The sequence below is a fragment of the Alnus glutinosa genome, chromosome 4, assembly GCF_958979055.1.
Source record: "Alnus glutinosa chromosome 4, dhAlnGlut1.1, whole genome shotgun sequence".
NCBI classification, from domain to species: domain Eukaryota; kingdom Viridiplantae; phylum Streptophyta; class Magnoliopsida; order Fagales; family Betulaceae; genus Alnus; species Alnus glutinosa.
Window position 1 is genome coordinate 9,923,879 of NC_084889.1, and position 17,127 is coordinate 9,941,005.

Below are 17,127 nucleotides of genomic sequence, written 5' to 3' on the forward strand. Positions count from 1 at the left end.
GAGGTCAGAGCCACCTCGGTGCCCGAGAGTGCCGACGAGAGTGCAAAATCTAGTAGCTTGTTCAAGACGTTGGAGACTTGGAGCTCAGGGCATTGTTTGAGCTTTGGTACCTCTTGGTCCTCTTCAACATCTACTTCAATATCTACAAGAAGCAGGTGAAGTTTCTGATGGATTTTGCGATCTAATTGCTGATTTGATTTTGTTTTGACTGCTGAAAGTGAAACATTTAGTTGAAATTTGAGGTGTTAATTGTGGATTTTCATTTGGTTTTGAGAAAATGGCTTGCCCTTAGCTTTAAATGTTCAAACGGGTTGTGTCGAGTCGTGCCGACCCGATATGACCCATTATGCAAAACGTATTTTCACGGGTAGTGTCAGGTGACCCGTGAAATTGTCATATCATGTTTGGAGTCCCGACCCGTTAACGTAAATGGGTCGCGTTTGGGTCTAGCTTAAACGGGTCTCGGGTCTTAGTATCAGAGAGTAAAGAGCCCACGCTTGTCTTAATTTTTTTTTTTTTTTTTGAACAAAGTTCAGAAGATCTTCATTGATAAAAAACTGATCCCAAAGTACAAAGATTTTCAGGATCTAGGAACTCTCTGTTCCCTAGTTACAACATCAATAATACAAGCAGGAAAATGATCAAACCAAGAGTCATTACAAGGAGAAGCAGCTCCTGATTTAGCAAGGATGTGAGCTGCTTCATTACAATTTCTCTCCACATGAACAAAAGAATAGAAATTTAAGTTTCCAGCCTCCTGCTTGAGTCCTTCTAACAAATGTCCACTTCGAGAAAGATAGGGGGGAGGAGAATTAACATCCTTTATAACTTTCAAAGCATCACCCTAAAAAATTACATTCAAAAAACCAGCTTGATTGCAGAAAAATTACAGCTTGAGAAGCTGCCATAAGTTCAGCGTTGTAGGCATCGGTTAGAACAGGAAAAGAAAGACGCTTAGCAGCCTTTAAACGACCCATAAAATCCCTAGCAACCAGTCCCACCCCAACATAACCAGCATTACTATTGATGGCTGCATCAAAGTTAACTTTAAAGGTTCCCACCAGAGGAGGCTTCCAACATGATAGCACAGGAGCATTCTCATGTGTAGACTTAAACTTCTTTTCATCACCTTTATGACACCTTTTATAGTCATCAATTAATCTAATAGCCTCTTCATAACTCTTATTAGGGTGTACAAAGACACCTTCAAAAATCATGGAATTTCTCCTCATCCATATCTTCTTAGCAATAGCAGCAAAGAGAGCCATCTCAAACCTGTCAAAACGATTTAAACCTTGCTGAAAAATGTCCAAAAAAGATTGATCAACAAAAGCACATTTATGAAAAATCGAATGGTCAGCATTCCACACATCTTTTGCAGCTGGACAAAACCAGATTGCATGGGCTGTGGTCTCCTCCTCAAAGTTACACCAAGGACATCTTCCATCATCAATCACTCTCCGTTTGAGAAGATTCAATCTAGTAGGAAGGATGTCATTACACGCACGCCACATAAACACCTTAACAGAATTTGGGATTGGAAGAGTCCACAGAGAATTCCAAACCACAGGGGCCTTCTCAGCCTTTGATGATTGACCTTTGTCCCTTTCCATGATTTCCAAACCTAAGTGGTAAGCACTTCTAACAGAAAAAATTCCATTATTAGTACCTAACCAAATAAGGCGATCCGGAGGTAGGTTAGGGCTCAGAGGAATCGAAGTTATCACCCTAGCTTCTTCAGGATTGAAAGTTTCCTGGATCAAAGACACATTCCACCACTTTGAATCCTTATCAATAAGTTCTTCCACTCTGCTACTTGCAAGCTGCGGGACAGGGATGGATTGAACTAAGAAGGAAATGGGTGTGGGGATCCATCTATCCCCCCAAATTTTAACAGAAGCACCATTTCCAATTCTCCAAAAAAGACCATGCTTCAAGAGATTTCGGGCTACAAAAATACTCCTCCAGGCATATGAAGGACATTTCCCCAGGGAAGCTTCCAAAAAGGATGAATTAGAAAAATATTTGGCCTTTAATATGCTACCCAAAAGGGAAGAAGGGCTTTGGCAAAGCCTCCAACCCTGTTTAGCTAAAAGAGCCTTATTAAAACAGTTAAGGTCTCTAAAACCCATACCTCCAATCCTTTTAGACCTACCCATCTTCTCCCAAGACATCCAATGAATCCCTGAAGAGTTAGACATAAACCTCTACCAAAATTGCTGCATCATTTTGTTAAGATCCTTACAAAGAGTAGCTGGCAACAAAAAAATACTCATACAATAAGTGGGGATTGCCTGTATTACTGCCTTCAACAAAATTTCTTTACCATCTTGTGTAAGAAACTTACACTTCCAATTAGCAAGTTTTTTCCCTACTTTCTCCTTAATACTATTAAAAGCTTGCATCTTGGACCTTCCAACCAAAGCAGGTAAACCCAAATAAGAGTCAAAACGACTAGCCTCAGTCAAACCCGAAAGTTTTAAAATCTCATCTCTTCTCTCTTTACTAGTATTTCTACTAAAATAGACCGAAGTTTTCATCAGATTAACCTTCTGGCCAGACCCGGCTTCATAAGTCCCCAAAATCCTCAAAATTCTCCTCCATTCCACCAAATTAGCCTTACAGAACCTCTTTTTTTTCTTCTTCAGCTTACTCCATGGCCACTTCATCGGCTTCTTCTCAAAATTATGCAGCAACTGCCTTCTCTTTCCCAAATGTCACTCAACTTGCGTCTGTCAAATTGATGGTCCTAATTATCTTACGTGGCTTTCCCAATTTCTTCCTCTTACAAAGTCATGAGATCCTGGGTACTGTAGATGGTTTTGAACCGTGCCCTCACAAATTCCTTTATGATGATCAAGGAAAGACAACATGAACATTAAATCATGATTTTGTCCTTTGGACAAAGAAGAATCAGTAATATCTTTTGAGTTGGATTAATTCCACTCTTACTAACAAGGATTTGTCTCCTATGTGATCAGTGCAGGGCTAAATGCCTGATTTGGATCCAAAGCTTTCTCTGATTTTCTTGATTTACATGGGATTATTCATCGTCCTTCCTGTCCTCATACTGCACAACAGAACAGATTGGCAGAGAGAAAACATTACCATTTAATGGAGATGGGTCTCTTGCTTCTTGCTCAATCACACTTTCCAAATCAGTTTTGGGTTGATGCATTCTTGATGTCTACATATATTATTAATCAGTAGCACAATCCTCTGTTGTCCAATGAATCTCCATTTTCAAAATTATTTCATCAGACACCTGAATACACGTTTCTTAAATTCTTAAGAGTATTGGCTTTACTTGTTACACACTACTTCGTCCATATCTTCCTCATAAACTTGCTTTCAAAAGCAGGTAATGCATTTTTATTCAATTTATGTTCCATTTGTTTCGATATAAAATATTTTTTGCCGTAAAATATTTTTAACTAAATTATTTTTTTCTCTGAAAATATTTTTTGGCGTTTGGCTTATACGAAAAAATCATCAAAGGCGAAAAACCACCAGTGACGATATTACATCACTGGTTGACAGGATTCCGGCCACTTTCACTGAATTTCGACGGCCAATGGCCAGATTTTGGTCAATTTTGCTGGAATCTGGGTTAGCCGGATTCCAACGAAGGAGGTTGGAATCTGGCACAGTATAGTCGGATTTTGACCATACTGGCCAGATTCCGGCCAATTTAGGTGGAATATGGTTGTCAAAATCTGGCAACGGTGGCCGAACGTCGCCGAATTTCGGCGATTGGATACTAAAATTTGGAAATTTTCAGCGATAGATTTAGGCTACCAACAAACTCTAATGCCCGGCGGTGGTGGATTCCCACAAACGTGCTTACAAGAATGAAGAGTTTAAATCTATAAAACGATTTATGCTTTTTTTAAAACCGTAAATCATTTTTCAAAAATTAAAAATGCTTTTACGATCAAATTGAAAATGATTTCCGTTGATCATTATTTTCGGTTGCATCAAACACCGAAAAATACAAAAAATATTTTACGTCCAAACAAACGGAGCATTAATTCAAATTATAAGTGGTATGAGTGCTTCAAATCATAGTTTTCATGAAATTTTCGTCAAAAAGATTTTTAATGCGTTTAGCGTTATTTTAGCATGGTCTTTTTTTTTTTTCTTTTTTTTTTCTTTTTTTAAAGGAGCCCTGTAGCAGTCGACCATGCAGGGGTATTTTTGTTCAAATTGTGCAATTTTTCATTTATGCTCCGTTTGTTTCGACATAAAATGGTTTCCGTTGTAAAATGGTTTCAAAGAAGTCATTTTTTTGGAAAATACTTTTCGCCGAAAACATTTTTCGGTGTTTGGCACGTACGGAAAATCACAATTTTTTTACTTTTTTATTTTTATATATTTTTATTCAATCATATTAACCTATATAAATCAATTTTTATTCAAAACATATAAATATTAATGTAAAATAATATAAAAATCACCAGTGATGAGATTCTGTCACTGACTGACAAGATTCCAGCTACTATAGCAAGAATCTGAGATAAAGGTCGAAATCCGAACAGTTTCATCGGAATCTGAGTTGGCCGGATTCAGGCACAGAACGGTCGAACTCCGGCCTACTGGTCGGAATCCTGCCAGAACCGCTGGAATTGTCTACTGGTCGGATTCTGTCGACGGATTTCGGCGACATTGACTGGATGTTGTTGGATTTCGGTGATGGTCGACTGCTTGAACGTGAAGGTCGACTATGTCGTTTAAAAGGGGTCGAATGCGTTTGGCGTCTTCGGAAAATGATTTACTCTTTTAAAAAGCGTAAATCATTTTTCGAAATTTACTAAGCATTTTTGGTCAAATAGAAATCATTTTCCGATTAACTATTATTTTCACCCCTACCAAACACCGGAAAATGCCGAAATCATTTTACGCCGAAACAAACAGAGCATTAATTAAAGAGTAATGCAAGACTTATATTCCCTTCTTATCTCCCAAAGGTAATGTAATTTTAAAAGTCACTATTAAATCAAAATTTAATAGTGATCAACCTCAAATTCAATAGAGATTTTAAAAATCACATCTCTTTCGGGAGGATAAGAGATGATAGGACTTAGGCGTACTGCATATAGTATTATTCTTAATTAAATCCTAGGTTGTGGTCTCTTAAACCCTTAATCCTTGAGACAATTGGAGAACTCTAAGCCTATTTAAACACGTACGTACCCTTAGCTATCGTGCACCCCTAGCAGCCCCCATTCTCTCAGTTTTCTCTGCAAAAAATTTCAAGAGAACACAAACCCCTACCTCCTTGTACCTCTAGCTAGCCGCAAACCCCTATTTTACAATAGATCAATTGCAGCACAGGCCTCAAGCACAAGCTCTTTTATCCGTTCATCAACTTTCTTTGTGAGTTTTCACTATGCTTGTTTCATTTAAAAGTTTCATATAAAGTTTTAGTTTTCATGAAATCATGTTAAAATAGGTTATGTTTGCATGAATTTGCATGTCATAGATTTCATGAACCAATGATTTGATGGCTTTTTACTACATGTTAGCATCATATATAGAATCATCTTGAGTCTTCTGACTCAGGTTTCTAACTGCTAATCAATCTAATTTAGCAGAGAGATAAGTAATGAAGTCCCTCCAGAGTCTTATCGTATCACTGGATCTGGACAACACTAGTCTAATGCCATGCAAGGGGAAGACACATTATGCATATGCAAGGGAAACACTCACTGCAGCTACATTCATTCTAAACACCTTACCATTCTTGCATTCCCTTTCTCTTTTCTTTCTAAATTTCTCATTGACTTAAGCATCGAAGTATCTTCCGCAGTCACCCCCGACATTTCTCTGGACTACCTCCATCTCTCTCTCGCTAGTATTCTTGATCCGAGGTCTGTCGATCAATTAAGTGCATCATCAATATAGGAAAGGGAAAAGGGGAGGGCCGGGAGGCTAATGCCATAGATCAAAAACAGAAAAGATAAAGGAATCTCAATCAACCAAAATATCTCACTCAAGCAAATAGTTTAGAAAATGTAAATCTTCATTGAATAATAGAAATCGTAACCTTACATCACACATTATATAATTTATATAACCCACTAACTGATTAGACTCAAATTTCTTATAAGATAAAAATGTTGGACATCATAAGACACTCCCAAATCACCAATAGAATTCGTACTGCGCGCTCCACAAACATCTCACGAATAGGCTTCCAATTTCTTCACAAACGTCATTAGTTGGGTTTGAACTCAATATCTTAATTGACAGATAACGCTCATGCTTAGTATCTGCGGCTTTCCATTAACAGTTAAATTAAACACAAAACGAAGAATAGTGACCGGTGACGAGGACCTTTCTGATCCAACATAACTATATTTTATTTTTGTAGAGGCTCTTTTTAAGCTGGACCACATGGTTGATGGTGGTTCATGGTTGTAGTTGGAGATTGTAATGCGTTTGGTTAGTTGAGGACCTTTCCGATCCATCATCACTTGCGATGCCCTGGAAAAAGCGAGTTGCAGAGATCAGGGTCAGAGGTTTTAAGGCAGCAGAAAGATGGCACCGAATTCTCATCAAATTTTGGGACCATATTCTTTGAAAAAGAAACTTTTCTTCATTGTATACCCCATTAAGTTGTGCCATTGAGCTCTGATGGGCCAGTTCAAGAACGCATAGGACTTATAAGGGGTTTCTTTAAGACTGTAAAGGGATATTTTCTTATTAAGTGGAGCACGACCACTCCTGCCATAGCAAATATACATGTCCATTTGCGTAGCTTAACTTTTGCAGCTTAATCTTTTAACAGGAACTCTAACTCTCTCCAGATTCAACCTGATTACTAACTAATACATGGGGCACAAGGGATCCATGGGCAGGAGTACGTACTGTTCTACTTCTAGTACCAGTACAAAAGCTTAGGGTATAATTGGCAATGGCAAAGCCAATCATCATGCAACTTGGCGAATTTGTTAGCACAAGTTTCATGGACAATCCTTATGAATTATGATTAGTAGGGGGACTATATATATACTGTCATAAAGAAGTGAAAACAGAATGGCAAATATTGGAAGTGAGCACAGAATGGCAGTGTGCCTAGGGTCGGCTGGCAATTTGTGCTGGTTGTTTGTGTCTGGTTGGTCAACCATAATACGATCCATTTAACTAAGCAGGTGATACGACACAATCCGCATAACCCATTTGATAAATAGATCGTGTTGGATTCACCCAAACACAATCGGTTTAACCCGTTTCAACCATCTGCAAAGACATAACTAACAGCATACATATTCTAACTTGCACTATTTTCTCTCAATATACAATGCTTAAACACTGCTTGACTGCTAAATCATTAGCAATTGATAAAGTTTAATGATTACATACTACAAATAGTGCTAGTAATTACAACATTGTTATTGAGAACTGAATTTTTAAATAATTTATTAAACATGCTCTACTAAATATGTTTTTTTAAAAATGCATGAGAATTCGAGAAGAGCAAGTGAGAAGTGGTGCTAGTTGTGGCTGTAGATTAATTTTAGCCTTTTACTCTTTGAGGGTGTTTTTTTTTACTTGTAAAATAAAAATTATTTTAATTTATGTTGTATATTACTTATGCGGGTCACACATGAGTTAAGCTATGTTAAGCGAGTTGACTTGTGACTGATCCACCCGATTATACAAAATTCTAATACACTAATTTTGTGTTGAGTTGATTACTCACCGAAGGAAGGAAGTGAATGATAATTTGTGAGCACACAAATGAGAGTTCCATATATTACAAGATAAAAATAAAAATTGAAAACCAATGCCTTCTATAAGCAAAGTAAGAAGGGTCAAGGACACAAGGTGGAGGAGCCAATATTTCAGGAATTGAAGTCACAGGAAGGCCAGTGAGGAAGTTTACAGGTTAGACAAGTATAAGTCCACATTCTGGGACAAATCCTTGGATGTGCGAAGAAATCCGCACATTCAGCTACTGATCTTTGAAATGGAAGATCAGGAATGCAGTTATTACTAATATCAAGCACTCCTCTCTCAATCAAGCTCCTACAAATCGGCCCTACATTCATAAAATAATTATCGGCCAACGATAAGTTGACCAAATTCTCCAGCAAACAGACCACCTCCGGGACCATGCCGGACAGCAGATTACCGGCAAAATTCAGCTGCTCCACCTTGTCTAGGCAACCCAACGAGAACGGTAAAGGACCGGTTAACTGGTTGTTGCTTGCATCAAACACTGTGGCCTCCTTTAGAAACCCAATCTCGTACGGCAGACAACCTGTTAGCTGGTTGTTTAGAAAAAGTACCTCTGTTAGAAACGACAGAGATTTGGCAATGCTTCCTGGGATTGGACCCGTGAAGTTGTTGTTGGCGAGAGTGAGATACAGAACATGGGAGCTGCCCAGATTATCAGGAAGCGTCTGCATAAAATTGTTGTTGTTTATGAACAGGACGTCGAGATTCTGTGTGAATACTTGAGGTGGGACTGACCCAGTGAACAGATTGAACCGAATATCCAAGAATGTCAGGCTGTTCATGAACAGAACAGCCGTAGGAAATGGGCCAGAGAACTTGTTGTTGCTTATGTCAAGCTCGTAAAGATATGGAAGCTTAGAGATGTTGGGGGATACTGTGCCGGAAAAGTTGTTGGAATTGGCGTGGAAGAGAGCGATGTCAGGAAGCTGATCAAGAAAGCCGTCAAGCGTTGGGGCACCAAGCTGGAAGCCATTGAAGTCGATGGAAGCGAGAGCTGTTGCAGACAGGTTGTCTGGGGGATTTTCACAGTAGAATCCTCTGTATTTGCATATATCTGAGCCAACCCACGATTTGGTAATCCCCAGAGGATCTGAGGTGATGATGGACTTGAATTTTTGGATGACAGGGTAGACCACCGCAAGCCTCTGTTCTGCAAACACCAAAGTTTCAGTTTTCCTACATCGGAAGGGAATGGGCATACCGTTGCAGCCACTGCTTTGGTTTCTATGTGATGCTACAGATTTGACAATCAGAGAGGTAAGGAGAATGCCGAGGGCCGCAACGGCAGCTTTGGTGGATTTGCTGCTCATCTTCTCTCGTCGACCCATTTGGGTTTGGATCGAAGGTTTTCAGAGCAACTCAATGGAGAGAGAAAAGAAGGAATAGTTATAAGAAGAGGTGGCAAGTGGCAACATAGGCCAAATTCAAGAATCATCTCGAAATGTTTTTCAACGTCTACAACTCTGTCTCCGTCTAACGCGTATATTCAAGATGAGGACGAGACTTCTTTCTTCCCACTCGTAAATATGCTGTGAGCAGTGATTTACCAACCCCGGCCCCTGGGGCCTGGGGGTTGGGTTAGTTACCTAATTAGACTAAGAAACGCTGAGAATTACAAGAGGCCCCCCAGTGTAGACAATCTAACTAAAATATTTATTAAAAATACTCCAAAGCAATAAAGGTTTTAATGAAAATCATAGTTTAAAGACTAATTTAGGGACTTTTTTTTTTTAATTCTTTTTTAAAATTGATGCGACTTTTAAAATCACTTTTGAATCCAACCTAAATCCACACAAAGCACTTATTAAGAGTGTGATTTAGCTAGACAAAAGTATAATTTTAAACTAAATTGCAAAAATTGTATCGTTCAAGAGTGCGTTTTTAAAAAATTGTCGCTTGAAAACTTAAAAAAGAAACTGTGTTTTCAAATCATAGGCAAGGGGATGCATATTTAAAAATGTACTATTTTAAAAGTCAAACTTAATTTTACCAAATGTTTAACTGTATTTTTAAAAATTACGTTTTTGAATCGCTATTTTTTAATCACACTTTTTTAAACTGCAAACTCGTGAGTTTTAAATCAACTACTCCTAAGAGTTCCTTTTCCTAATTCTTTTCATTCTCGTTTTCAGCCACGTGTACATGGAAACGAAGAAACAAAATGTGAGTGAAATGAGAAATGCTACATATACTTAAACTTTTACAAATAGATCCTTACTAACTGATGTGAAGCTTATTCATTGGAGATGATCAAAAGAATTAATAAAAAGAAATGTTACGGGTACCAATAAATAAGCTCTATATCATCTTAGTAAGGCTCATTTTGTAAAAGTTTAAATAAATATAACATTTCTCGAGTAGAATACAGAATAATTTTATTAGTACATTAAGTGTCTATCGAAAAATGATTGTAGCTTTTAAAATCACCATTGGGCACGTGATTGATCAAATGATGATTTTAAAAGCCACTTAATTTTTTAATGGACACTTAATAAACATTTACTGTACTAATAAAATTACTCTAAAATACATAATAAGTAATACATCCAAACCATTTAAAATGGGATTTGATTCTTGTACAACACCAATACAACAACTGTACAACAACCTCTCACATGAGGGTGGGCTCCAGTATGTGGGACCCACCCTCATGTGAGGGATTGTTGTACAGTTGTTGTATTGGTGTTGTAAATCTAACATTTTCCATTTAAAATTGGTTGAGTCAAACATATTAACCAAGAAATAATTAATTTCATAATTAAAAAGCTTTTCTTGACCTCTTAAAAGGGTTGTACCTTTTGTTGGCTTACAAATTTTCTCTCACTTGTTACTCTATGACTTTGCATGCCCTTATCTCCAATACGTTGGGGTTGTGCATGACCCTAAGATCCGTTCTCAACCTATGACCACCGGTTAAGTCTACGTGGACTTGCCATGACAAATTTTTGGGTGATGGACCATACATATTACATAGTGAATGCACTCCATCCTCTTAACCTTAGGTTAGTATTATCTCCAATCTCTAGAAACCAGGCACCCACATATGGGCCCGGTTCACCCCTTCAAGGTTTGATAAGGCTTGGACCCTACAAGTAGAAGCCCAACATATTCTTGGTCTAATGCCAACTGGGCCTCTTCACAATTCATCATGAGCTTAGACTTTGACATGAGGAATGGGTTAGGACTTAGGAACTTAGGATTGCCCCGCTCGGGCTCTCAATCATTTAAAAGAGGCGATTTTGTGAATACTGTTCACTCACCAAACATATAAAAAATAATAAAACTTCTCTCTCCTATACCTTTTTTTAAAAAAATTTCTTTTTCACGCTCAAAGTAAACATTCATTTCTCTTTTCCTCTTTTATTTATTATCCTAATGTTTATTTATATGGAAAGTATATGACCTTTTTTTTGAAAAACATTATGCTTAGGGAAAAAAAAAAAACAAATTTTTAAAAATATACCCATTAGAAAAAGACAAATTTTTAAAAATATGACCGTTAGAATTAGGGGTGGGAAAAAACCTGCCCACCCACACGAACCACCCATAACCGCCCCACCCCTCCCCTAAAATCACGGGTTTTGCCTTATAATTTGCAGGTGCGGGTCATTTTATGTGAAAATTTTGCGGGGAGGGGCGGGTTGCGGGTTGGGGTTTTAAAAAACCTTGAGGCCCCGCCCCGCCCCTCCCCGTGTGTTAAAACAAAGTAAAAAACAAGAAAACCTAGGTTACTTTGAATCATTTCTCCTATTTGTTTCTAACGAATCTAACCTAGCGCCGTTTCACTTTGTTTTCTCTTCTCTTTTTTTCTAACCTAGCGTCGCTTTAACTTCTTCATTTTCCCCTTCATTTTCTTATATCTTTGTTTCTAACCTAGCACCATTGCATCTTCTTCATTTTCCCTTGGTCCATATTCCATCATAAAACTGTTGAATCCATCTATCCCTCGTCTAAACTCTCACTCTTCAGATATACTCCTATACCCACACCCCATGAGTCTTTAGTCTTCAGATCAAATTCTCCCACAAACCTGGGAATTTTGGTGAGCTGCGAAGCTTAGGAGTGGGCACAATGGTGATTAAAGTGGGTGTTTTTAAAAAAATTTGTTCGTTTTTATTTGGTTTGGCTTAGTTTAGTGTTTGGTTGTTGCGAAATCATTGATTTGTTTGATTCCTGAGAAAATATGGCATGTTCGAGATCTAGGTATTAAATCCGCCCCGCCCCGCCCCGCCCCGCACAAACCACATCCCCCGCCCCGCAGCACACCTCCCCGCATCACCCCACACCGCACTGATTTTTTCATTTTTGTGCGGTTCGCAGGTGCGATTTTAGGGACCCGCAGGGGTACGGGGCGAGGGCAACAAGGGCTGAAATCCGTCCCACCCTGCCATGTGCACACCCCTAGACATATAAATGTTAGAGAAAGAATAAAAAAAAAAATCTTTAAAAATGAATATTTAAATGGAATAGTGAAAGGGGATAACGAAAATGATGATACTGTTATGGATGCTTTAACAAAATAGATAGTGAAAAGTGATTTTTAGCAACTAGGAATGCTCTAAAGAAGTCATTTTTCGTCTCTTCCCAAAACTCTATTCTATTTTTATCTCGAGCCATTTTTTTAGATATATACCGACTTAAATATCAGAGTCATCTCCCGTCGGCCCACACCGACGAGTTCCTTTCCTTACTTCTCTCATTTTTTGCATGTACTTTCGATTGATATACCGGCAGAAAATGTTCCAACAAATATTAAATATGAAACGCAATCAACTTTCTTAAGTCGCATGCAAAAGTTTGGGCAGGCTTCTCTTTAACCATATCAATTTTCACACAAAAAATAATAATATGAGAGGTCGGTCATTATAAGTTTCTGTCAGCGGAATTTACGAAAGAACTTGCTTTAAAATATTTTTTTGAATAATTTAAAGAGTTAATTATAAATTTTTAAACTTCCAAATCTAATTAAAACTTTATATATTTTGAAGGGATTAAAGTAACTAATTGTCCATTTATAACCGGAGGTGACCTTTACCCATGTAAATGTCTAAGTGCATGTATTCGTATGATGTTCTTTGTTTTTGTCATTTTTCAAACGAAAATGTTGCTATTTTCACATAGTTTATTTTCCGTATGACAACTCAAGAAGTGACCGGGATTATGAGCCCCAGCATTCGTGATAAATCTTTTATCCTTAGTGGTCGACCACCCAATCATACTCCACTCGACATATATACGCTCTCAACATCCAATGATCATAACTCTAATAATAATAATTAAAATAGAAACCAATGATAACTGCTTAGAAAATAATAATAATAATAATAGTAATAATAACCTCCCATCCCTCCATTAGCTTAGGAAAAAAGACAAATAAAAGCACTTTTTCACTCAATTTTTTTGTAACAAAATTTTGAAAAAAAAAAAGAAGCAAAATCACTTCATGGTATCGCACATATCTACAATAAGTTTCTTAGGATTTAAAAAAGCGGCCTAAAACTCTCCGTAATAAGCATAAATGATAAATGACTCGTCAACATGGCCTTCCGTTTGAAATTTTAACGAAAATTGTTTGAGTGTCACATCAACACCAATATATATATATAAAGGAAATTCTAACCAACCCAAGCTAGGCTGACCAAAGGAGGTGGATCAAACCCCTTTGGACGAAATTAGGTGTGGCCGAACCACCCTCTAAAATATCTATATATATTTGTTTTTTTTTTAAAATACATTTTTATATTTTTATTATAAGAGGCACGTGTCGTACTATTATTAGTGTTGATGTGCATGTCACTCAAAACAATTTCTGTCAAAATTTCAATTGAAAATTAGGGCTGAGAAGGTTTTTTTTTTTTTTAATCATTTATACTTATAATGAAGGGTTTTAAACTACTTTTTAAACCTTAAAGAACTTATTACAAATTAGTATAACTACAAAACTAATTTTATATTTTCCATCACAAGTCTTGCAGTATCTTTCGTGTTTTGAAAAGTTGATTGGGGGCCTATTATTATTAGGACAAAAATTTCTTACAAACCAGTTTATAGGAAATTTCATACAACTTACATATAAGAGTGACATGTGTCCTTTAAACATGTGAAAATCACATATTTTTTTATTAATGTTATTAAAAAAAACATGAAAAAAGGCTAAAGAAGCACATGCTATTAAAACATCATGTACTTCTCACATGCCAAAAGACTCATGTTAATCTTATATGTAGGTTATATGAAATTTCCTACAAACAATTTCTGTATTATTGCATTTACATTAAATACTCTAAAATTTTAAAACTAATTTTGTTATTTAGAAAACTTGATCGGGTCATATATATAATTGTTTTTAGTTAAATTGCCTGAATATTAATTTTGTTTGAATGGAGGTGAGCTGGACCATAGAAAACGATTAAATCTTTAGGCCTAGTTTGTTTTCACTTAAAATATTTTTTAGAAAATAATTTTCTTATTTTGAAGTATTTGGCATGGTGTTTTAGGTTTTCAATTAACTAAGAAAAATAATCTTTACGATGAGTAAAATAGTTTACGCTTTTCATCTATGTAAACTATTTTTTCACTGCTCTTCCACACCCTCGGACAAACAATTATAAGAAAACTCTTTATAAGACATATTTGCCCAAATAGCTCTATGGTTGTATGAACATTTACCCGATCATGTTAATCTTATAAGGGCCTCTTCATAATTGTCTGCCTAAATTTCAAGTAATATAGATAGACAATTGCATTAGATCTCAATATCTCCTCCAAAAATTATATTCTCACACACTATTCTTTCATAGATCGTTTTTGTTGTGTCATATTGCATAAAAATATAAAAAATACGTAACAATTTTTCATACAATCTAAATGTAGAAAAGTGTTTTTTTAATTTTCTTAGGTCGCAAACAAGCAGCAACAAAAAAGCCATTGTTTTTTTAAAATTAAAAATGTTTTTAAATAAATAAATACATTTAAATATTAAATAAAACTAATTTGGCTTTCGATGATGGGTGGGTAACAGTTGTCCACTTGTCAACCTGTCCTACCCATTAAAGGAGTGCGGCAGGTTACTTCAATTCTTTCATACTAAAAACAAAAAAAAATAATAAAATAAAATAAAATAAAATTCTTCCTTACTTTCCCAAATGGATTCCCACTTCCATTTCCTTTGTGGCGGCTAATGGATAATTGGGTCCAGCTGCTAATCATTTTGGCTTCCCACTAAACTAACATACGAGGGTGCTTACGAAAGAAATTATAAAAGAGCATTAACATCAGTTTTTCTTTAATTTACAAAATAAATTATTTTTTGTTTTCTTTTTTAAATGCATTTTACAATAATTTTATTTTTTTATTTTTTTTATATATCATTTAAATATTCTTTAAATTAAATGTTAAGAAAAAAAAAAAGAGAAATTATTTAAATATTGTTTTAAATAAATATTAGAGGAATGTGAAAGGAAATAAAAAGTTTTTATATTAAAATAATATTAATAGAACCACTTTTATTTTTCTAGATTTAGGGTACAACTTTTAGTTCTTTTGATGTTTCATAAACTTAAGAAACATAAAAAAAAATCTCATTTAACGTGTTAATATTATGATACAATATTATGTCATAAGTGTCAAATCATGCATTAAAAAAAAAGAAAAAAAAAAAAAGAGAAGCACCCAATATTGTTGATCCGCGTCCCCAAAGGCAAAGAGACAAGCTTTAAGATTTAGGAACTGTTTCGGTTTGCAATTTCAAAAAGTTCGATTTAAAAATAGTGATTTTTAAAAACGCAGTTAAGCGTTTGACAAAATCGCAGTTTGACCTTTAAAATCACAGTTTAGCCTTTTAAAATACTGCGTTTTCAAACAAGCACCACATTGCCTGCGATTTGAATAAGTACTTTTCTGCGTTTTCAAATCGCAATTTTTTTAAAAACGCAGTTTCCAAACAGTTCATTTTCTGCGATTTGGTTTAAAATCGCACTTTTTTCTCTACGAAATCGCAATCTCAAAAGCACCCTTAACACATTTTATTGTAGGAGAGAACAAGTAGAATATGGGATGAAGTTATTTAAGAACCTTAAGTAGTCATTGTATTTCAAAGAATTATGAGAGTGACGTGTTCATTAGCGCGTAAAAAACACATTTTTTTTTTTTATATAGATAAAAAAACACATTTTTTAAATACTATGTACTTTTTATATGTTTACTTATAACATTAATAAAAAAAAAAAAAAAAAAAGTACGTACTTTTCACATACTTTAAGAATATATGTCACTTTATTAGTTTGATTTGCAAGAATAACCTACAAATAAATTTGTAGCTAATTTAATAATTCTAAAATGAAGGGTCTTTGTGGCTGTAAATAAATAAAACCCGCGCCCATTATTAGATCTACTAAAAATTTCAAAAAGAACGTCTTTAAATAATATATAGAAGAGTCGCACAAGAGCAAAGTGAGCAACTATCCTAGACAATTTGCCCTGAAAATGAAATAAAATACAGATATCTTCTATTTTAGATAATGTAGATTCATAGCCTTCCAAAGATATGCACTCATTAATTATTAGGGGCGTAAAAGCCGGTTATAAGTTGTTACCGATTTTAGAAAATATTGAAACCAGTTATGACCGGTACTCAGGTATATATATATATAATATTTAAATGTATTTATTTATTTAAAAAACTAAAATAATAAAATTTTAGATTTTACACTATTACTTCAATTTCAACTTAGGCCAAAAAAGGTTGAAATAGTTTTTTTAAAGGGCTAAAAAAGTTTAAACTAAGCCTAAAAAGTAGGCCCAATACTTAAATTAGGCCTCAAAAACTCAATTTTTTAAAATTTTGGTTACCGGTCCAGATAACTGGATACCAACCGATTAACCGGCTACCCGGTTATCGGAGCCTGTTAGCGATTTTGGCCAACCGACTACTCCAGTTACGGTTACCGATTTTAGCTAATAACTAATAACCATAATTAGGATTTCACCCCTATTAATTATAGACAAGTTGGTTCTAGGTTGTGTTTCTCTAAGTTTCACGTGTAAGAAGGGATTGATTTTTGTGAGTCTTTTGTTTTAATTTTTTCCTTTTTTTTTTAATGGCTTGGCACTTGTTGACATGATGATGTGTCAAATGAGACACACGTGACAGATAACAAATTCTTAACTTTGACGACAAAGTAACAGAGTGATCTATTTTAAATTTGGACAAAACCTAAGAACCATATCTTTAAAATTAAAAACTTAAAGACTAAATCTAAATAAGATGAAAACGTACCTCAGGGTTCAATATGATTTTTCCCTAATAACAATAAAGGGTTGCATTTATGCAACCTAGCTAGTTGGTTCGATGGCCAACTTTTTTTTTCCTAGTCCAAATTGTGA

The 17,127-nt window shown here is 35.6% G+C and overlaps 1 protein-coding gene across 1 annotated transcript; it reads right to left on the minus strand.

Moving 5' to 3' along the window:
* Positions 1-7,709: 7,709 nt before the first annotated feature.
* LOC133867149 (uncharacterized protein At4g06744-like) lies at positions 7,710-9,193 on the minus strand. Its single transcript, XM_062303840.1, has one exon. It carries the CDS (start codon positions 9,069-9,071, stop codon positions 7,848-7,850), a length of 1,224 nt encoding a protein of 407 aa, XP_062159824.1. The 5' UTR covers positions 9,072-9,193; the 3' UTR covers positions 7,710-7,847.
* Positions 9,194-17,127: the final 7,934 nt, after the last annotated feature.

Coding starts and splice junctions, on each gene's coding strand:
- LOC133867149 (XM_062303840.1), bottom strand. CDS start 9,071: ATGGGTCGACGAGAGAAGATGAGCAGCAAATCCACCAAAGCTGCCGTT.